The following is a 21,570-nucleotide window of genomic DNA, read 5'->3' as shown; positions in this document are numbered from 1 at the left end:
ACACCCCATTTTGGGACACACACCCCATTTTTGGGGGACACAAACACCCATTTTGGGGACACACACACCCCATTTTTGGGACACACACACACCCCATTTTGGGGGACACAAACACCCCATTCTGGGGGGATGCACACCCCATTTGGGGGGATATGCACACCCCGTATTGGGGACACACACACCTCACTTTGGGGGACAGACACCCCAAAGTGGGAGTGACACATATCCCACTTTGGGGGTCACATACCCCAGTATGGGGACCCCTCCCCCTTATGTGTTTGAGGCTCACCCCATGCACTGCACAACCTCCCCCCATAGAGCTCCCCCCTCTCCCCTCCCCCCCCAGGCACATTTTGGGTCCAAACGGGGCTTTTTAATGATTTTCTGCTCATTTTTCCTTCATTTCTGGTGCTTTTTACACTTCAATTGAGGGGGAACCAAGAAGTGACCCCAACCCCATAGCCCAGCACCCCCATACCCAGGGACCCCCACAACTGGGGGGGAGTGGGGGTCACATCCTGCCCCATACTGGGATCCCCTAACCCATCACAATAAATAAATAGATCCCAGCACAGACAGGGGGACCCCCAAATCGCTCCCAACCCCCCTCCCGTTCCATAAGGCTCCCATGGGAATAGCATCTTCCAAATCCCACTGTCCCCAGTGCTCCCCATATGGAGGTTATGGGGTGCTGGAGCTGGTCCCTAACTATCGGAGGAGCCTCCATCGCCATCCTTCAGCTCCTGGCTGCTCTCCACCTCCTCGGGAATATCCTGCATCCTTAGGAAATCTAGGGGGAAAACACCAGGTTAATCCCAGCCTCTCGATGGGAAAAGGGGGTGATCCCATCCCCCAACCCCCCCCCCCCCCAAACCCACCTCGGGGGCTGGTCGGGGGGGAGCGGCGGCTTCCCAAGGCTTCATCCTCCAGGAGCACATCCAGGACGTCGCTGGTATCCCGGAGCCGGTCGGGATCGACCCCCATCCCGTATTCCAGGTCCTCCCGTGGGCAGGGGGCGAAGGGGGGGGGGTGGAAGGAGAGGGGGCTGTGCTGAGAGCGGATGCACTCGTGTCATGGAGAAGCATTAGGGTTAGGGTTAGGCTTTAGGGTTAGGGTTTAGGGTTAGGGTTAGGCTTTAGGGTTAGGGTTTAGGGTTAGGGTTAAGGGTTAGGGTTTAGGGTTAGGGTTAGGGTTAAGGGTTAGGGTTAGGATGAAGCACATCTCTACCCCCCTTTACCCCCCTGTGCTGAGAATGGATGCACTCGTGTCATGGAGAAGCACATCTCTACCCCCCCATTACCCCCCCAGCTGAGACCGTACACACTCTAGGGTCAGGGTTTAGGGTTAGGGTAGGGTTTAGGGTTAGGGTTTAGGGTTAGGGTTCAGTGTTAGGGTTTAGGGTTAGGGTTAGGATGAAGCACATCTCTATCCCCCCTTTATCCCCCTGTGCTGAGACCGGATGTACTCGTGTCATGGAGAAGCACATCTATACCCCCCGTTTACCCCCGAGCTGAGACCGGACACACTCTAGGGTTAGGCTTAGGTTTAGGGTTGGAGTTAGGTTAGGGTTAGGGTTCGGGTCAATGTTTAGGGTTAGGATTTACGGTTAGGGTTATTGTTTAGGGTTAAGGTTAGGATGAAGCACATCTCTACCCCCCCTTCACCCCCCCAGCTGAGACCGGACACACTCTAGTGTTAGGGTTAGGTTTAGTGTTGGAGTTAAGGTTAGGATGAATTACATCTCTCCCCCCCCATTACCCCTTTACCTGCGGGGGGGTGAAGCTCAGGTACAGCGCGTCCCCAGCCGGTAGACTCCTGCGCCGTGGGTCAGCTCCGCGGCGCCCCCGTGTGGCCGCTCCCCCATCCTGCCTCAGAGCCCCCATCTCCCTCCGCGCATCCTCCAGCTCCCGTTCCAGCCGCTCCCGTTCCCGTTCGCTGTCCCGCAGCCGGGAATCCAAGGCGGCCGCTTCCTGCGCCCGTTCCTGGCACTGCTGCCGGCAGCGGCTCAGCTCCTCCTGCAGCAGCCCGTGCTGCCGCTGCAGCAATGCCAGCTCCGTGGCTCCCGGCTTGTCCCCTGCCCGTGCGGCCGGTTCCGATGGAGCCGCTTGGGATGCGCGGCGGGAGGGTTTGTCCGGAGCATCCTGCAGCCGCAGCTCCAGCAGCGTGTCCTGCTGCAGCACCACTGCCTGTGGGGCAACGGGATGGGAGCCGGGATGGGAGCAGGCAGTGGGGAGGGATATGGGGATGTGGGCAGGGATACAGGGGATGTGGGCAGGGGGATATGGGGATGGGGATGTGTGTGGGTAGGGGATACAGGCAGTGGGTAGGGATAAGGGGATGTGGTCAGGAATACAGTGAGGGGATGCGGCAGGAGGTTTATGTAGGAAGGGGGATGTAAGTAGTGGGATACAGGAAGGTGAACGTGTATAGACAGGGGGATGTATTTGGAAAAGGAAAGTGGGCAGCAGGATGCATGGGATATGGGCAGGGGGATATGGGGATGTGTGTGGGTAGGGGATACAGGCAAGGGGTGCAGGCAGAAGGATACAGTAGTTGGAAAGGGAATGTGGGCAGGGGCGTGATTTTGGGATGGAGGTATGGACAGGGGGATAGGGGCAAGGGGATGCATGTGGGCTGGGGGATACAGGCAGTGGGATATAGGCAGGGGGATGTACATAGGTAGGGAGTGCAGGCAGGGAGATACGGGCAAGGGGATGCTTGTAGGATGGGGATAGGGGATGGATGCAGCAGGGGGATGCCTGCTTGTCCCCCCCCTCCCTACAGCCTCATCCCACTGACCTGCAGCTCGTGCAGGAGGCTGTAGAGGTTCACCAGCCGCTGGTTGATTTCCTATGGGAGGAGAGGATGGGGCAGTGAATGCAATGGGGAAACTGAGGCACGGCAGGGACAGAGCCCCCCCCCCCCGGCCCTTACCTCCTGCGGTACCCGTGGCAGGACCTGGTTGCCATTCCCATCCTATGGAGACAGAGCAGTGACACTGGTGGCTCAGGGGGGGGGGTCCCCAACAGGGTGTCCCCCCCATCACACTCACCCGCTGCCCAGCATCCGGATCCGTGCGGCAGAATTCCACGGAGCCATTGATGGCATCACCATCTGGATGATGGAGGAGAGGCAGGGATAAGGCCCATGGGGGGACCCCAAAGCAGCAGAGCTGGAACATGTCCCATATCCCATGTCCCCCCCTTACTGCTGGTGCCGGGGCTGGGGCAGGTCTCGGCTTCATTGCTCTGATCCCGGTCGCGTCCAGAGCCAGTGAAGATCTCTGTGAGGCATTCCACTGTGGGAAAGCAGGATGAGCCCCCTGAGCCTCAGTTTCCCCATCCCAGAGCATCCCAAAGCATCCCAGAGCATCCCAGAGCACCCCAGAGCATCCCAAAGCATCCCAGAGTGTCCCAGAGCATCCCAGAGCATCCCAAAGCATCCCAAAGCATCCCAGAGCATCCCAGAGCATCCCAGAGCATCCCAGAGCATCCCAAAGCATCCCAGCGCATCCCAAAGCATCCCAGAGCATCCCAAAGCATCCCAAAGCATCCCAGAGCATCCCAGAGCATCCCAAAGTATCCCAAAGCATCCCAGAGCATCCCAGAGCATCCCGAAGCATCCCAGAGCATCCCAGAGCACCCCAGAGCATCCCAGAGTATCCCAGAGCATCCCAAAGCATCCCAGAGCATCCCAGAGCATCCCAAAGCATCCCAGAGCATCCCAAAGCATCCCAGAGCATCCCAGAGCATCCCAGAGCACCCCAGAGCATCCCAGAGCATCCCAAAGCATCCCAGAGCATCCCAGAGCACCCCAGAGCATCCCAGAGCATCCCAGAGTATCCCAGAGCATCCCAAAGCATCCCAGAGCATCCCAGAGCATCCCAGAGCACCCCAAAGCATCCCAAAGCATCCCAGAGCACCCCAAAGCATCCCAAAGCATCCCAGAGCATCCCAAAGCATCCCAGAGCATCCCAGAGCATCTGCACCTTCCCGGATAGCATCGTGCATCAGCTTCTCCCCTCGGGAAGCCTCGGCTGAGTCGGAGTGGAAGAGGGAGCGTGGGGCCAGGGTGGGAGAGGGCTCCTCAGCTCCAGTCAGCGCCAGCATGTCCGCAAAGAGCCCAACCTTCTCCTCCAGCAGCGCTGTCACCTTCCGGTCCTGCTGCAGGATACGGTCTGGGAGAGGGGAGAGGGTGAGATGGGATGGGGAGGGATGAGCTGGGATGGGGAGGGATGAGATGGGATGGGGAGGGATGAGCAGGGATGGGGAGGGATGAGATGGGATGGGAGGGATGAGATGGGATGGGGAGGGATGAGATGGGATGGGAGGGATGAGATGGGATGGGGAGGGATGAGTTGGGATGGGGAGGGATGAGCAGGGATGGGGAGGGATGAGCAGGGATGGGGAGGGATGAGATGGGATGGGGAGGGATGAGATGGGATGGGGAGGGATGAGATGGGATGGGGAGGGATGAGCAGGGATGGGGAGGGATGAGATGGGATGGGGAGGGATGAGATGGGATGGGGAGGGATGAGATGGGATGGGGAGGGATGAGCAGGGATGGGGAGGGATGAGCAGGGATGGGGAGGGATGAGATGGGATGGGAGGGATGAGATGGGATGGGGAGGGATGAGATGGGATGGGAGGGATGAGATGGGATGGGGAGGGATGAGATGGGATGGGATGAGCAGGGATGGGGAGGGATGAGCTGGGATGGGAGGGATGAGATGGGATGGGATGAGCAGGAATGGGGAGGGATGAGCTGGGATCAGCAGGGATAGGGAGATGGGGATCCCACCTTTCAACTTGCGTAAGGATGCTTCGACCTCTGTCTCAATCAAGGGAAAATCCTGTCGGCTGGGACAGCTGGAAGAGATGGAGAAGAGAGGATGGGAAAGGGAAGGGAAAGAGTAGGGGAAGACTATGGGAATGGGAGGGGAAGAAAAGGGATTATGGGGAAGAGTGAATGGGAAAGGGATGATGGAGAAGAGATGAGGGAAAGAGATGAGGGAAAGAGATGATGGGAAGGAGATGCTGTCCCCCTTCTGACTCGCTGCATTAAGCCCAGGCTCAGAGGCTCCAACTGGGAGCTGCCCCCACATCCCTGCTCCCCATCCCTCATCCATGGAGATCCCCAAATCCATCCCCCCATCCCATGGGATGACACTCACAGCCCGACCGTCTGCTGGATGAGCTTCATCCAATGGTTGCGATCATCACGGGATGCAGCATGGACCTCATACATCTCTGGTGGAGCAGCACTGATCAGGAACATCCCCTTCTCCTGGTTGGCAATATCCCGCACGATGAGGTTCTGCAGGGACACCACGGCTGGCTTGTCCTATGGGAAACGGAAGGGGTTGGAATGACAGCCTGGCTGCAATGGGGTGGGATGTGAGGGGATGGGATGGGAAGGGGATGGGATGGGAAGCGGACAGGATGGGAAGGGGACGGGATGCAAAGGGGCAGGTACTGGTGCTCACCAGCATGGGAAAGGTGTATTTCTGGTCCTTCTCTTGCAGGAAGATGAGGACATCGGTCAGCAGCAGCACCAGCACATCTGGGGGGCACAGGGAAGGGATGCTGAGGTGGGTGCCCCTTATGCTTGCTAAGGGTGAGGAGCCCCTGGCACCCATGTGTCCTGCATCTCCATCCCTGGGCACCTCCAGTCCCTTGGTACTTGCTCCTGGTACCATCATCACACCCAGGCACCCTCAGCACCTGGTACCCTAAGCTCCTGGCACCCCAGTTCCCCAGCACCCCCATCCCCTGCCCTCTCCATCCCTGCTCCCTGAGCATGCCCATCCCTTGGCATCTCCATCCTCATCCCTTGGCATCTCCATCCCCATTCCCTGGCATCTCCATCCCAAGCACCCTGGTCCCAGAGCATCCTCATCCCTTGGCATCTCCATCCCCATTCCCCGGCCCCTCCATCCCCATTCCCTGGCCCCTCCATCCCCATCCCCACCTTTGAAGCGCCCTGCCGCAGTCTTCCACAGCATGCACCCGCTGTGCACCAGCTTGCGGCGCAGGAGCTCGTCGCGGCCGAAGACACCAGCGCGGCTCTCCCAGGGCAGCTGCACCTTGGCCCTGCCGTCCACGCGCCTGTAGACGTCCCAGAGCCGCGCGTTCATCTCACACTCATGCACCTCCTCGTTGATGGACGAGATCAGCTCCTTCACCAGCCTCAGCGCCCGCGACAGGTCCACGGAGTCACCCTCGTTGTCTGCAAGCAAAGGGGTTGGGATGTGCTCCGGGTTGGAGCCGATGGGTTCCTAATCCTAATCCCTAATCCTGTCCCCATCCGGTACCTTTGGAGTTCTTCAGGATGCGCTCGATGAGCACTGGGTACTTGGTGATCCTCTGTGTCACCAGCAGGATGCACTCGGGAACGCCGTGGCGGCGGAGCAGGGGGGACCGAGCCATCCTCTGCACAGGAGGAGGAGGAGGAAGGGGGTTAGCAGTGAGCAGGGGGATGCAGGGATAGGGATGAAGAGGGGGGGACACAGGGATGGGGCAGGGACGCAGGGATGGGGATGAAGCAATGGGGACACAGGGATGGGTCAGGGATGGGGATGAAGCAGTGGATACACAGGGATGGATCAGGGATGCAGGGATGGGGATGAAGCAATGGGGACACAGGTGTGGGTCAGGATGCAGGGATGGGGATGCAGCAATGGATACACAGGTGTAGGTCAGGATACAGGGATGGGTTCAGTGCTGCTCACCCGGATGAACTGCTGGAAGCGCTTGTCTCGGGCCAGCAGATCCTTGTATTCCTTCACAGCCTTGGTGTGCTTGCTGCAGAATTCCGAGTACACCTTCCTGAGCTGCTCCGCGCTGCTCCCGGAGAACTGGGGGACACGAGGGGACCTCAGCGATGCCACACACATGTACCCCCATCCCATCCCATAACCACCATCCCATCCCATCCCATCCCATCCCAAAACCATCCCATCCCATCCCATAACCACCATCCCATCCCATCCCATCCCAAAACCATCCCATCCCATCCCATCCCATCCCCATCCCATCCCATCCCATCCCATCCCCATCCCATCCCATCCCATCCCATCCCATCCCCATCCCATCCCATCCCATCCCATCCCCATCCCATCCCATCCCATCCAATCCCCATCCCATCCCATCCCATCCCATCCCATCCCATCCCCATCCCATCCCATCCCATCCCATCCCCATCCCATCCCATCCCATCCCATCCCATAACCATCCCATCCACTTACCTGGCTGACCAGGATGTCCCCCAGCCGGTTGATGACGAAGTTCTTGTTGCTGTCCTGGGCCAGGGACTCCCGGCGCCGCTCCAGGAGCTGGGCCAGGAAGCGCTCATGGATCTGGCTCAGCTCATCCACGCAGGGGAAGATCCGATGCACCGAGGCCGGGTCCAGCTGCAGCTCCTCCAGCATGGCCTTGCGGAACACGGAGCCCATGATCTTCAGTGTGCGGACGTGGTGGATCTCGGTCTGGATCAGCTCTGGAGTGGGATGGGGATGGGAATGGGAATGGGGATGGGGATGGGAATGGGAATGGGAATGGGGATGGGAATGGGGATGGGAATGGGATGGGTGAGGGTGGGCGGCTGCTGCCACTGGTGCCCCCATTGCTCCAGCGCCATCCCTGTGTCCCCATCACTTCATCCCCATCCCTGTGTCCCCATCACTTCATCCCCATCCCTGTGTCCCCATCACTTCATCCCCATCCCTGTGTCCCCATCGCTTCTTCCCCATTGCTTCATTCCCATCCCTGTCCCCTAAACTGTCCCTGTGTCCCATCTCTTCATTCCCATCCCTGCATCTCTAACCCATCCCTAAGTCCCTTACTCTGTCCCTGTGTCCCCATCTCTTCCTCCCTTGTCCCTGTGTCCCCACTGCTTCATCCCCATCCATGTGTCTCAGACCCCTTCATGTGTCTCCTGTACTTGTCCCTCTCTCCCCATCCCTGCATCTCTAACCTGTCTTGATGTCCTTGGATCCCCATTTCCTCTCCCCTATCCCTGCATCCCTGACCCATCCCAGTGTCCCGCTCACCATAGATGACATCCTGACGCTTCATCACATCCATCTTGTGCTGCTGCAGGTAACTGTTGTCCACTGCCAGGCTCCAGGAATCAGCCTCAAAGTCCTTCCCATCCGTCTCGAAGTCACTCATCAGCTGGTTCAGGATCACATCGGGACCTGCAGGGGACGTGGCACAAGGTGTGTGTGTGTCCCTGAGCCCCATATCCCATCCCCCCTCCCATCCCATCCCACCTCCCATCCCATCCCACCTCCATCCCATCCCACCTCCATCCCATCCCATCCCATCTCCCATCCCATCCCCTCCCATCCCATCCCACCTCCATCCCATCCCACCTCCCATCCCATCCCACCTCCCATCCCATCCCACCTCCATCCCATCCCACCCCACCTCCATCCCATCCCACCTCCCATCCCATCCCACCTCCATCCCATCCCACCTCCCATCCCATCCCACCTCCATCCCATCCCATCCCACCTCTCATCCCATCCCATCCCACCTCCCATCCCACCTCTCATCCCATCCCATCCCATCTCCCATCCCATCCCACCTCCATCCCATCCCATCCCACCTCCATCCCATCCCATCCCATCTCCCATCCCATCCCACCTCCCATCCCATCCCATCTCCCATCCCATCCCACCTCCCATCCCATCCCACCTCCATCCCATCCCATCCCACCTCCATCCCATCCCATCCCATCCCACCCCCCCATTCCCATTGCATCCCCACCTTCATCAATGAGTGACTCCACAGACAGTGTTCGGTTGCGCATGTTGAGGGAATCCGTGGACTGGGACAGGATCCTCCGTATTCCCAGCGGAGACTCATCATTGAACGTCCTTTGGGATGGGTGGGATGTGAGGGGACCAGCCCCGGGACCCCCAATCCCAGTGTTCCCAGTGCTTACCCCGAGATGTTGGTGGTGGAGACGCTCTTGGACAGGGACAGGGAGGGTCGGCCCCGGCGAGGACCCAGCAGTGTTTGCCGGAAGCTTTCCGAGGGGTAAATGGCAGAGTTGGGACGTTCCCGGATGGCAGCTGGGAAAACAGGGATAACAGTGGGAGGGTCAGTGCCCTGACCCCCCCCACAGCCCCCAGGCTGCCTATGGGGGGTGCTGCACACCCCTGGTATCCCCATCCCTGCAGGCGGAAATAGGGATGAAGAGATGGGGATACAGGGATGGGGACACAGGGATGGGGACATAGGGATGGGTCAGGGATGCAGGGATAGGGATGAAGAGATGGGGACATAGGGATGGGAATTAAGTGATGGGGACACAGGGGTCAGAGATGCAGGGATAGGGATGAAGAGATGGGGACAGAGGGATAGGGAGGGAAAGATGGGGACATAGGGACAGGAAAGGCGACCTAGGGACAGGATAAGGGACATAAGGATGGGTCAGAGACACAGGGATAGGAATGAAGTGATGGGGGGGACAGGGATGGGAATCGGGAATTGAGGCCTTCTTGTGATGTAACAGTGATGGGCAGCATTGAAACAGGGGTATCCTGTCCACCCCCACCCCCTGGCTCATCCCATCTTCCCATCCCGTCATCCCATCCCGTCATCCCATCCCATCATCCCATCTCCCCCTATCACATCATCCCCCCACTCACTCTTATTGCGCAGGGACACTGACTGCAGCGCAGAGCTGTTCTTGAGCAGCGCCGCTTTCTGCTGCTGCAGGAGGGGAGCGGAGGCGTCATGGGGGTGGCACCGTGTCCCCCCCGTGTCCCCATGGTGCCTATGGGACCACGGTGCCCTCGTCCCCCCCGTGTCCCCATGGCGCCTATGGGACCACGGTGCCCTCGTCCCCCCCGTGTCCCCATGGCGCCTATGGGACCACAGTGCCCTCGTCCCCCCCATGTCCCCATGGTGCCTATGGGATCACGGTCCCCCCCATGTCCCCATGGTGCCTATGGGATCACGGTGCCCCCCATGTCCCCATGGTGCCTATGGGATCACGGTGCCCCCCGTGTCCCCATGGTGCCTATGGGACCACGGTGCCCTCGTCCCCCCCGTGTCCCCATGGTGCCTATGGGACCACGGTGCCCTCGTCCCCCCCATGTCCCCATGGTGCCTATGGGACCACGGTGCCCTCGTCCCCCCCATGTCCCCATGGTGCCTATGGGACCACGGTGCCCTCGTCCCCCCCGTGTCCCCATGGTGCCTATGGGACCATGGTGCCCCTCGTCCCCCCCCGGCGCTCACCTTCTGCTTCACCTTGGTGCAGTTGGGCAGCGTGTCCTTGCAGCGGTTGTGGATGGTGACATTGCAGGCTGGGGGGGGCACAAGGGGCAGGGAGAGGTGATGGATGCAGACACATCCCACCACCCCCATCCCGGATCCCGGCCAGGGCCGGAGTGATGGGAGCAGATGCAGCCGGAATCCGGCTGGATGCGGATTATGGAGCTGCAGCTGCCAAGGGAGCAGCTGAGCCTCGGTGGTGCCATCGACCGCCCCCCAGTGCCACCAGTGCCATCCGGCACCAGTGGGGATGTGCCAGGTCACCCCCATGGGGTGAGCATCTCCATGGAGCCAAACCTGAAGCCATCAGCCTCTTGCAATGGGGACTGCGGTGCCCACCCTGGCAAAGCCACTATGGCAAAGCCACCCTGGCAAAGCCACTATGGCAAAGCCACCCTGGCAAAGCCCCCATAGCAAAGCCACCCCAATACAGCCATCGTGGCAAAGCCCTTTTGGCTACTCACTGGGGCAGATCAGAGCCTCCTTGGCCGTGATGCTCTTGTTGCAGGCGAAGCACATGGTCATGCCAGACACGGTGATGGTGGTGAAGAGGTGCCCATTGGTGTAACGGGCATCCTTGTCCTTGCCCTCCTTCATCTTCTCCTTCTCCTTGCTCTGCCCGGAGAGATGCGGGGGGCGCCTGATGGGGCTGCGGCTCAGAGGCCGCCCCCCGGCCCCACTTTGCTTCGGGATCCGGCTCATGGATGCGGGAAGCCGAGCGGGAGCCGGGATCAGCCGGTCCCCATTGGCACCCGCTGGGTCCTGGCCTCCGGGCATGGGGGGTGCATGGAGCTGAGCGGATGGGGAGCAGCCACCCGCATTGCTCCTGCTTCCCATCATCCCATAACCATGACAACGGGATGGCTGCAGGAGAGAGCCCTCCCCACATCACCCCCCCCCGCAGCCAGCAGCCCCAATGGGGATGAGGTGCGGGGGCTGCTGTGGGGGGGAGGTGACAACCAGGGGCATAGGCAGGCACCAGCTCTGCGCCGTCCCACCTCCTCTTCCTATCCAAAGTGGGTATTTTTACCCTTTCCCACCCAAAATAAGGGGGGTGGAGGCCAAAACCAAGGGGGATGGTGGCCAAACCCCTCCCCCCCCCCTCCCGTGGTGATGGTTTTGGGGTTCAATGTGGGTTCCCCCTCCTGTAAAACGGGAAGGAGCCGGAGTTATCCCGAGCATCCCGAGCGGCTGCATCCAATGAACACAGAGCATCCTTTGTGTGCCCCCCCCAGCCCCGGCCGTGCCTGGCACCAGGCATCCCCGAACAGACCCAGCATCCCCAATACCCAAAGTGGGGGGGGGTCCCGCTCCCCATCACTGCTCCTGCCCCCCCATAGGGAGACCCCAGCGCTCACCCACTCGCAGCACAGGGGTCCCTCCGCATCCCCATCCATTGGGATCAGGCCGCAGGAGCAGCAGCACATCCCAACATCTGCCCCGACCCCCCCGGCTCCTTTGTGCCACGTTTGGCTTCTTTCCTTCCCTTTTATTCCGCTTTGGGTTTGTTTGGTCGCTTGGGAGCAGTTTGGGGTTTTTTCCCTTTTTTTTGTGTGTTTTGCTCTCCTTTTGGCCCTTTCCCTGGTTTTTTTCCCCCTTTTCCCTTTCTCTTTTTTCCTTCTTCTTTTTCCTCTTTTCTCTTTTTCTTTTCTATTTCTCCTTTTTTCCTTTTATTTTTCCTTTCCCTTTTCCATTATTTTTTCCCTTTTTTCTTTTCCCATTTTCCCACTTTTTTCCTTTCTTTTTCTTTTTCCTTCATTCCCCCTTTATGTCCTTTGCTTTTCCTCCTTTCCTTCCCTCCCCCCCCACTTTTAATCCTTTTCCTCTTTCCCTTTCCCCTCCTTTTCCTTTCATTCCTTCCCTTTCCCTATTCCCGTCTCCTTCCCGTTGTTTTGATCCCGTCCCGTCCCCCGTCCCCCCCCCCCGTCCCGGCCGCAGGAAACCGAAGGAGCTGCAGACAAAGGCAGGAGCCGCTTCCTGCAGCCGCACCCCCCCCCCCCCCCCCGCTGTTATCTGTCCCCTAACACCCGTCTCCCCAAGGGGGGTCCCGAGGGGCTGCCCCCCAGGACAGCAATGGGGTGAACCCCACATCGGGACCCAGCGGCACCGGCCCCGAACGCAGCCGGGTCAGGGACAAAAGGCCGGGGGGGGGGGGGGGTCCCGGCTGTGGGACACGGGGACCCGACACGAAGAGGGGTGATCGGGGTGCAGGGAGCCCCCAAACCCGGCCATGGGGCCAGCAGCGGGTTTGGGGGTGTCCGGTTGCACCCCACAGCTTGGGAGGCACATCAGACACGAGTGGGTGAATACAGACCTATGTACATACGCATGTACACAGGGGGCCCCCCCAAAACACACGGGGGTGTCCGGGGGTCCCGCAACAACCCCGCACCCCCCCCCAGCATCACCCCCAAGCACCAAACTGGAGCCGAATCCCCCCATTGGGCACCGCAGCTTTGTGGGGACAGCGGTTTTGGGGGGTGGGGGGTCCCCAACACGCCCCCCCCCCGGGACTGATGGAGACAAGGAAGTTTCTCCACTTTAAATAGAAACCGGGGGCGTTTTTGGGGTTTTCTTTCTCCGCCGCCCCCAACGGGAGCGTTTCCGCCTGGAATACCCCAAATCCCGGTGGGAAACCCCCTGCACCAGCCCCTGGACCCCCCCCAAGCTCTGACCTGAGCGATGGGTTCGTGTCCCCCGAACCGGCCTCACGGATGGGGACGGTCCCGGTCCCGTTCCCGTTCCCGTTCCCCCCCTCACCGTTCGCCACCCGGCGTTGAACAAAGCCAACGCCGTCCGCACCGTCGGCAACAAAAGACGCCGCTGAGCCGGGGCCGAAACCACGCGGGGATGCTCCCCCCCCCCCCCCCCCCCCAAAAGAGGGGGGTCCCCCCCCCAAAGTTCACAAATCCTCCCGTTCTAAGCCCAAATCCCCCCTCTGGTGTTGGAAGCCACTGAGGGGTGAGGGGGGGGGCAGCGTGGGACCCCCCACTCTGCTGGTTATGGGGGGAGGCAGCAGCAAGGGGGGGGGGGTGCTTTGCGATGCCAGGATCCCCCCCAAAACCTGGTCCTGGCACGGGAGATGGGGTCTCCCCACGTTGTAAAGCCACATGGGGGGGTCCCACACCTCCTGACCCCCGTGCCCCCCCGTTTCCAAAGCGGGGATGGTGGCAGCCGCTATGGGGAGTTGGGGGGACCCCCCCGGACCCCCCCAAGCCCAAGGCTGAGGCGAAACGGGCATAGAGGAAACTTTCTTGAGACAAAAACCACCATTTCCCCCAGCGCAGGAATCAACAACCGCTTCCCCCCCCCCGCCCTGGGGCCGTCCCCGCACCCCAAACCCCATCGCTGAGCACCCCCAAACCTCCACCCCCCCCAGACCCCACAAACTCACTGCATCCAAGGTCGGACCACCCCATAGGAGCCATATGGGGGGGTCCCCCCCCAAGCACCCCCGGGGTTGGGGTACATGGGGTACACCGAGACGCGCCCTCCCCTTGCACACTCACCTGCCTTGCACACTCGCCTTGCACACAGCACAAAGCCCAAGCGCAGGCAGCGTTGGCAGCACCAGGGCCCCCTCCTCACCCCCCCTCCCCATTGCCAACGTCGCGATAGCCACATGCTCTGTGCCACAACGGCCCCGTCCGACCCCCCCCCCCCCCCCCCCCAGCACCCTCTGTGTGCCTCAGTTTCCCCATCACCCCATAGGCTTGGTCTGTACCGGGCTGTGGATAAGTGGGGGGCCAGGGGGGGTCCCCACGTCCTTGGGCAGCAGGAGGAGAAGGCGACTTCCTCACCACGCCACCGAACGGCTCCGGCGGAAACGGGGGGAAGGCGGCGGAGGAAGTTTGGGGCCGTTGCTTTGCCCCATAAGTTGTCGCTTGTGGGGTGTGTGGGGGGGGACTGTCCTCCCCGGAGACCCCCCCGGACTCCCCTGTGCCCCCCAAGCCCTTTGCTAAGGGTGGCACGAACCCCACTCGGAGCATCACCCATCCCAGTTAACACCGCGCACCCCGAGCCTCGGGATGGATGGGGAAGGACAAACCCCCCCCTCCAAACTGGGGGGCAAGGGACCGTAGCGAGGTCCCCTTCACCCTGGGGGGGTCGTGTTTGACCCCCCCCCCCCCCCATGATGGATGGGGGTGACTCCGAAGGGAACCCCGCAAGCGCCCAGCAGGACCCACCTTGGCACGATTGCTCCTTGCCCGGGCCAGGGACTCGATGCGGGACATAATCCACGGAGCTGCCCCGTTCCTGCCCTGCTCCGGTCCCGTTCCTGCCCTGCTCCGGTCCCGTTCCTGCCCCGTTCCTGCCCTGCTCCGGTCCCGTTCCTGCCCTGCTCCGGTCCCGTTCCTGCCCCGTTCCTGCCCTGCTCCGGTCCCGTTCCTGCCCTGCTCCGGTCCCGTTCCTGCCCCGTTCCGGTCCCGTTCCTGCCCTGCTCCGGTCCCGTTCCTGCCCCGTTCCGGTCCCGTTCCTGCCCGCACCCGGGCTCCGCCTCCCCCCCAGGGGCGGGTCGCGCTGCCGGCCCCGACCTCGTGTTGCCTGCGGGTCTTTGTTTGAGACGGGACCGGGACGGGATCAGGTCCCGGCAGGGATCGGGTCCCAAGCAGGGATCAGGTCCTGGCAGGGATCAGGTCCCAAGCAGGGATCGGGTCCCAAGCAGGGATCGGGTCCCAAGCAGGGATCGGGTCCCAAGCAGGGATCAGGTCCTGGCAGGGATCAGGTCCCAAGCAGGGATCAGGTCCCAAGCAGGGATCAGGTCCTGGCAGGGATCAGGTCCCGGCAGGGATCGGGTCCTGGCAGGGATCGGGTCCCAAGCAGGGATCGGGTCCCAAGCAGGGATCGGGTCCCAAGCAGGGATCAGGTCCTGGCAGGGATCAGGTCCCAAGCAGGGATCAGGTCCCAAGCAGGGATCAGGTCCCGGCAGGGATCGGGTCCTGGCAGGGATCGGTTCCTGGCAGGGATGCTCTCAACCTTTGGGGGACCCCGACCCACCAGCACTGGGATCAAACCTTAAAGCAATCCCATGGGATTCCCATCCCGCATCACCTGGGTGCTGTGGGACTCCCCACACTGCACCAAATACCCCCAAAGGGCAGGTCTGGGGTGACCCACGGATCCCATCACTGCATCATGGGTCCAATGGGGCCTTTTCCCAGGCTTGTATTTGAAATCAATGCCTCGAGGGAGCTGCTTTGGGAAAGGGATGGAAAACACCCTCCAGATTCCCAATGGGAATCTGGGCTGAAGACCGGGAGCTGAGCTGACCTCAGCCTGGTTTAACATTAACTTGCCAGCCAGGAGGAGCTGGGATTTGTGGGATGTATCCACAGATAACGCTGCGAGGCTGCCAAGAGAACTGGAGCACTGGGATGGCTCCAGGTCCTGCCAGCCCCAAGTGCCCCCTATGAAACCCCAGGACGGAGCTATCCCCCCGCAACTCCTTAAGGGAATAAGATTCCCTTTCTCCTTGCAATTCCAAGCTCAGCAGCACCCAAGGGGATGGGAAAAAACCAGTTTGGCACTGGGAGAGATGCTGGTTTAATGAATAACCACAATGATGCTGCTGTGAGATGCCAGCGCTCCCTGGAAGCTGCCTCAGTTTCCCTCTTGGAATCACAAAGGAAAGGGCCGTGGATGTGCCAGATCCCTATTGGAAGTGGGTGGGATGCACCCGGCTGTGCAGCAACCCCGGAAGAGGAGAAACGGGAACCAAAACATCGGGAAAACCCATCCCAGGATCCAGCCTGGGCCTGGTTTAGTTTGAACCAAAGCACAGCCCCAAAAGCGGAAGCGAAGCCTGGTGAGCATGGCAGGGATGTGGTCACGCTCCCCCTTTGACCCACAGCCTGATCCCGACATCCCATTTCCTGCTGGGATCCAGCCAGGATCGCTCCCCCTTCCCGAAGGGATGGGGACCCTGCAACGGCCCCAGACCCGACGGGAATGGGGCTGGATTGTGCCCTATGGGGCAGGATGTGGTCAGTGGGGAGGGTCCAGCGGTACTGGGGTATCCGGTGCCCCATGGCACAGCCACTGGAAAGCCCCATGAGCATCACGTGGGAGCCGAGGGCTAAGGGGGAAGCAATAGAGCCATAGAGAGCCCGGAAGGGAGGAGATGAGGGTGCAGAGGGGAAGCTGCAGCATTCCCCTATGGGGCCAGAGTCACCCTCACCCCATGGCTCAGCCCCACATCATCACACAGCCCCATAAGCGCAGGAGCTGGTGGTGGGTGCTCGGGTGAGACCCACAGCAGCACCCCATAGACCGGAGCTGTTCCCACCACTCACCTTGGGGTGTCTGGACATGGTTGGGGGTCCCGGTGCTGAGGCCCCACAGTGGCAGTGAGCTCACGGCCGTTGGGATTGTGCTTCCTTCCTGGAATAGCTCGTCCCTCCCCTCCGGAGCCTCCTGCTCCCTATGGCCACTTCCAACCCCCCCCATAGCTCCAGTTTGTGCTCCCAAAGCGGCTCTGGATGCTCCCAAAGCGGCTCTGGATGCTCTCTGCTACCTCCGGACCTCTGGGGTCCCCTCTCTTGGGGTCCCCTCTCTTGGGGTCCCCATCACCAAACCTCCCTCTTGCAGCCACCAGGACCCATCCCTGGCACAGCCTCTGCATGGGGCCCCCCAAACCTATGAGCACCCCTCATGTTCCGTCCCACACCATGGCACCATCCTTATGGGAACCATGCTAGGACAGGCTCTACCCTGCACCCCATATCCCTCCCATTACTCTGCCTGATGCAATCACCACGTGCGTTGCACAGCTCCGTATCCTGCCGCATTGACCGGGATTGATTCCCCCCCTTCCCAATCCATCCCCTCCATAGGGAACCGGCGCTCCCAAGTTTTGGGGACCCTTCCTTGTTATAGGACAAACTTGGCTAAACTAAGACCTGGTTTGAACAACTTCCTGCTGACTAAAACTAGGGATTCCAACGGATTTAACCCTGTTTGTGCTCAGCACCCAGCAGGATGGGACCATGGTGCGGGGGGGGGGGGGAGAGGCCCCATGATGATGTTAACAGCTGGCGGCTGATTCAGCCGGAAAGGGGCAGGATGAGCTCAGGGGCCAGTGCTGGGGATTAACGGCTTTGCATGGCAGCAAATCAAACCCCATAGAGCTGCTTTGGGGGGGGGACACCCCCATGTCTGACACAGACACCCCCCATCAACCAAAGCACCCCACGGGGAAACTGAGGCCCAGGGATGGATGGGGGGGGGGGGCTCGGCACTGACTGAGGCACAGCTCCCCCAAACGACCCCATTCCCAACCCCATCCTCGCGTTCCAGGCACAGGGAATTGCCCCCCGACACCCGTTGTGCTTCCCCCCCGGCTGGGAAGGAGCCGGAGCAAAGTATCCCAAATGTGGGAATGGCTCCAGGAAGCCGCAGGCTGGAGCGCAGGGGCCCCGGCAGGGCGGGGAGCTCAGCGCACAAACATTCCCGACGCCAGGAATAACCTCATTTCCTCCGGCCGAGCCCTGCTGGGAGCGCTCCCCACGGTGGGAAGGGGGGACCCCATGTGTCCCCCACCTAACGCACTGGTGCCCATCGGGAATGCCGGCATTCCATGCTCGGCTCGGCGGCTCCGGATGCACAGGGATGGTGTGGACATGGGGATGGGGATAAGGGGGAGACGGCAGCACAACCAACCCCACATCAACCGGGGGTACACTGGAAGGGGGAGTGTCCCCAACTTCTTAGATCCCAAAGGATGAAACCTTTGAGGTGGATGAGAAGGGGAAACTGAGGCACGGTCCTTTCGGGGAGCACAGCATCAATTGATCCCGATCCCGACCCCATCCTCGTGTTGTAGGGGGGGAATTAACCCCCACATCCCTTCCGCTTCCCCCCCTTACCTTCGTCTTCCCGGTCATCCTCCTGATGAAGCTGAGGGTCCTGCCCAGGGGGGTCTCCTCCCGGCTCCCGACTTCCTGCTCCAGCTGCCCACAGCTCCCGGAGCTGCAGGAGACGGAGGATCCAGCCTGGACAATCCCCCTCTGTCCCTGGAAACAGGGAGGAGCGAGGCCGGGCTCCGCACCCAGCACAGAGCCGCTTCTGTTCACGGGGTGCGGGACGAGCCCCCCAACCACCGGCCCCTTCCCCGGCCACCCCAAACCGTGTCCGCTCCCTGTAAACCGGGGAGGGGGGTACGGGATGCTCCGGGCATGGACCCCACGTTCCCGGATGGATACACTGGTCCCTATGGCCGGTCCCCAGCGGGGCTCCGGGCCAGATCCAGCCGGGAACAACGGCCCTAATGAGGATGGGAATGGGCTGTGACAGGCACAGTGTGATGCCAGCGGGGGGGAAGGGGGCACCGTCCCCATCAGCCTGGTGTACAATGGGTGAAGTGTGTCGGGTCTCAGCCTGGCCCCATTGCATCTGTCCTGCTCCCTCTCTGCAGCCATAACCCCTCAAGAATCCCTATTTCCATCCCCTCTGGTCCTTGAGGTCCTTTATTCACCCCCCAGCACATCTCACTCCCAACTCACCAATTGACCAGGCTCTGCTGGGAGGCAAAGAAGGAGATCTCTGCAATGGGAAAAGAAAGAGAGATAAGAGGGACCAAGAACCCAGTTTAAGCAGGGATGAAGGGGGGTGTACCATGGGGTGTACCATGGGGTGTACCATAGGGTGTACCATGGGGTGTACCATGGGGTGTACCATGGGGATCCCCATTCCTGCAGGGATTCCGGGTGCTGCCACTCACCATCCGCATCGGGGGATCTGTTGATGATGCTGAGAGATGCGGATTTGGAGAGGCTGTAGCTGTGGAAGCTCTGCCGGGTCCGGGATATTGGCAACCCCTGGGCATCCTCCTGCCAGCATCCATGAGGAAAGGGGTTGGCATCGGGAACACCGTCTATTATCCCCCTCCCTGAACCCCGGAATAGGGTTTGGGCAGGAGCATCCTGCTCTCGGGATGATGACAAAGCCACCCGGGATGAGGCTCTGCTCTTACCCAACCTCATCCATGCATCCATCCATGCATCCACCCATGCACCCACCCATGCATCCATCCATGCATCCACCCATGCATCCATCCCTGCATCCACCCATGCATCCATCCATGCATCCATCCATGCATCCATCCATGCATCCACCCATGCATCCACCCATGCATCCACCCATGCATCCACCCATGCATCCATCCATGCATCCACCCATACATCCACCCATGCATCCACCCATGCATCCATCCATGCATCCATCCATGCATCCATCCATGCATCAATCCATTCATTCATCCATGCATCCACCCATGCATCCATCCATGCATCAATCCATGCATCCATCCATACATCCACCCATGCATCCATCCCTGCATCCATCCATGCATCCATCCATGCATCCATCCATGCATCCATCCATGCATCCACCCATGCATCCATCCATGCATCCATCCATGCATCCATCCCTGCATCCATCCCTGCATCCATCCTCAGGTGATGGGATACCCTGGGATGACATGGAGAGGAGGGGAAGGGGGATCCTACCTGTGCCCACCCCTCATCCGCCTGGGCAAGCAGGGACTCCAGGTCATCATTGCTGTGGACAAAGGGGTTTCTCCTGGGGTCCTGTTGGTGATGTCCCAGTTCATCCAACTGCTCCACACTGGAGTCGATGCTGTTGGGGCTCAGCCCTTTGAGACTCACTCTGCAGTGGGAACAGAGGGGACCCCGAGCTGGGCATGGAGGGGGACACACAACCAGGCCCCCATCCCCTTGGGGTAAGGGCTGCTCTAGCACCTGGGTTTTGGGGTACCCTCAAAAAGGGTCATCCCTGGGGTGCCTGACACCCCTGAGCATACTGACAACCCCCTGAGTACCCCCAACACCCCCTGAGCACCCGACACCCCCTGAGCACCTGAAAACCCCTGAGCATCTTGATACCACCTGAGCATCCCACCATCCTCTGAGCATCCTGGCACCCCCCTGAGCATCCCAACACCCCTTTGAGCATCCCAAAATTCCCTGAGCATCCTGGAACCCTCCTGAGCATCCTGACACCCCCCTGAGCATCCCAACATCCCCTGAGCATCCCAATGTCCCCCTGAGCATCCCAATGTCCCCTGAGCATCCCAATACCCACCTTGAGCATCCCAACACCCCTTTGAGCATCTCAAAACCCTCCTGAGCATCCCGATGCCCCCTTGAGCATCCCAACATCCCCTGAGCATCCCAACACCCCCTGAGCATCCCAACACCCCCTGAGCATCCCAACACCCCCAGACCATCCCGGGATGTACTGGGCCGGCCCCGATGGAGCAGCGGGGATGGGATGAACGGCAGGATGGGGACCAGGGACAAGTCCCTGCTACCTGCGGTGCTCGTAGCCCTGGACCCCGAGCAGCTCCTTGCCCGGCTCCCAGCTGTGCCTGCGGAACGGATCCCGGCAGCGGATGCGGAGGGCGCAGGATCGGCGCAAGGACACCGCTTGGACACGGTCCTCATCTTCCTCCTCCTCCTCCTCCTCCTCCGAGCCGGGCACCGGCTCCAGAGCGGACGAGCAGCGGCGCTTCTGCCCCGGTACCCCGCATAGGGCTCCCTCACAGGGACCCAGGAACACATCGGGATCATCCATCCCGGAGCTGCGGAATGCGGGGGGAGGATGGAGCAGCCATGAGGGGAGCTGGGGGGGGCTCAGCTCATAGGACCCCCCACAATGGATCCATGCACTGCTCCAGTCCCATCCGCGAATCCCAACACCGGCTCCATGCCCGTGCCCGAGGGCTGGAATACCCTGATCCCAGCAGGACAAGGGATGGAATGTGGAGCAAACGCATCCCCCACATCAAACCTGACCCTGCCCAGCCTGGGAATGGTGGAATCACCGAATCCTGGAATGGTTTGGATTGGGATGGACCTTAAAGCCTCTAAAGTCTCTGATGGGCATACAGAGGAGCTGCCTCCCCCCTCCGGGCACTGTGTGCCCCCTTGCACTGCATGGGGCCCCCGACCCTATACAAATAGGGCCGGGGGGGGGGGGCAGGAACACACAAACACCCTCTGGGCTCCTCGCAGCCGGTTACTCATTAAGCTCCCAGGAATTCGGCAGGACAAGAGCGGCTGGACCCTTCGGTCCGCACCAGGATGCGGCTCAGCCACTGCTGACATAAACCCCCCTCCGGGAGCATCCTGACATCCCCTCGGCATTCCCAATGCCATCCATCCCCACGGCAATGGGAAGCAGGTGGGTTCAGCCCCACGGCAATGGGAAGCAGGTGGGTTCAGCCCCACGGCAATGGGAAGCAGGTGGGTTCAGCCCCACG

The 21,570-nt window shown here is 61.0% G+C and overlaps 1 protein-coding gene across 6 annotated transcripts; it reads right to left on the bottom strand.

Annotated features, from left to right (window-relative positions):
- Positions 1-363: 363 nt before the first annotated feature.
- On the bottom strand, positions 364-18,288 carry ARHGEF2 (Rho/Rac guanine nucleotide exchange factor 2). 6 transcript variants are annotated; one of them, XM_034071211.1, is made up of 22 exons: positions 18,155-18,288; positions 10,754-10,904; positions 10,254-10,321; positions 9,659-9,722; positions 8,950-9,079; positions 8,772-8,881; positions 8,051-8,197; positions 7,247-7,497; positions 6,731-6,856; positions 6,314-6,431; positions 5,971-6,228; positions 5,486-5,562; positions 5,174-5,343; positions 4,801-4,868; positions 3,989-4,177; positions 3,209-3,298; positions 3,053-3,114; positions 2,935-2,976; positions 2,800-2,850; positions 1,767-2,186; positions 879-1,050; positions 364-790 (listed from the first exon to the last, which is right to left on the bottom strand). In XM_034071211.1, the coding sequence occupies exons 1-22, from the start codon at positions 18,170-18,172 to the stop codon at positions 705-707; spliced, it is 2,868 nt and encodes a 955-aa protein (XP_033927102.1). In that variant the 5' UTR covers positions 18,173-18,288; the 3' UTR covers positions 364-704. The 6 variants fall into 6 exon arrangements, with proteins under 6 accessions (XP_033927102.1, XP_033927099.1, XP_033927098.1 ...); XM_034071208.1 differs by lacking the exon at positions 18,155-18,288 and adding an exon at positions 16,583-16,658; XM_034071207.1 differs by lacking the exon at positions 18,155-18,288 and adding an exon at positions 14,477-14,696.
- Between the last annotated feature and the right edge of the window lie 3,282 nt (positions 18,289-21,570).

The sequence above is a fragment of the Melopsittacus undulatus genome, chromosome 20 (assembly GCF_012275295.1).
Source record: "Melopsittacus undulatus isolate bMelUnd1 chromosome 20, bMelUnd1.mat.Z, whole genome shotgun sequence".
Lineage (NCBI taxonomy): Eukaryota > Metazoa > Chordata > Aves > Psittaciformes > Psittaculidae > Melopsittacus > Melopsittacus undulatus.
This window is presented reverse-complemented; position numbering and strand designations above follow the sequence as displayed.

What these genes read in the sequence shown, in the direction of transcription:
- ARHGEF2 (XM_034071206.1), bottom strand. Translation starts at nt 11,129, where the DNA reads ATGATGGGAAGCAGGAGCAATGCGGGTGGCTGCTCCCCATCCGCTCAG. An exon ending in AGTGTCCCTGCGCAATAAGA is followed by an intron (nt 9,080 to 9,658) that starts GTGAGTGGGGGG and finishes CTGTTTTCCCAG; the next exon opens with CTGCCATCCGGGAACGTCCC. An exon ending in GGGACATCCTGGTCAGCCAG is followed by an intron (nt 6,857 to 7,246) that starts GTAAGTGGATGG and finishes CGTGTCCCCCAG; the next exon opens with TTCTCCGGGAGCAGCGCGGA.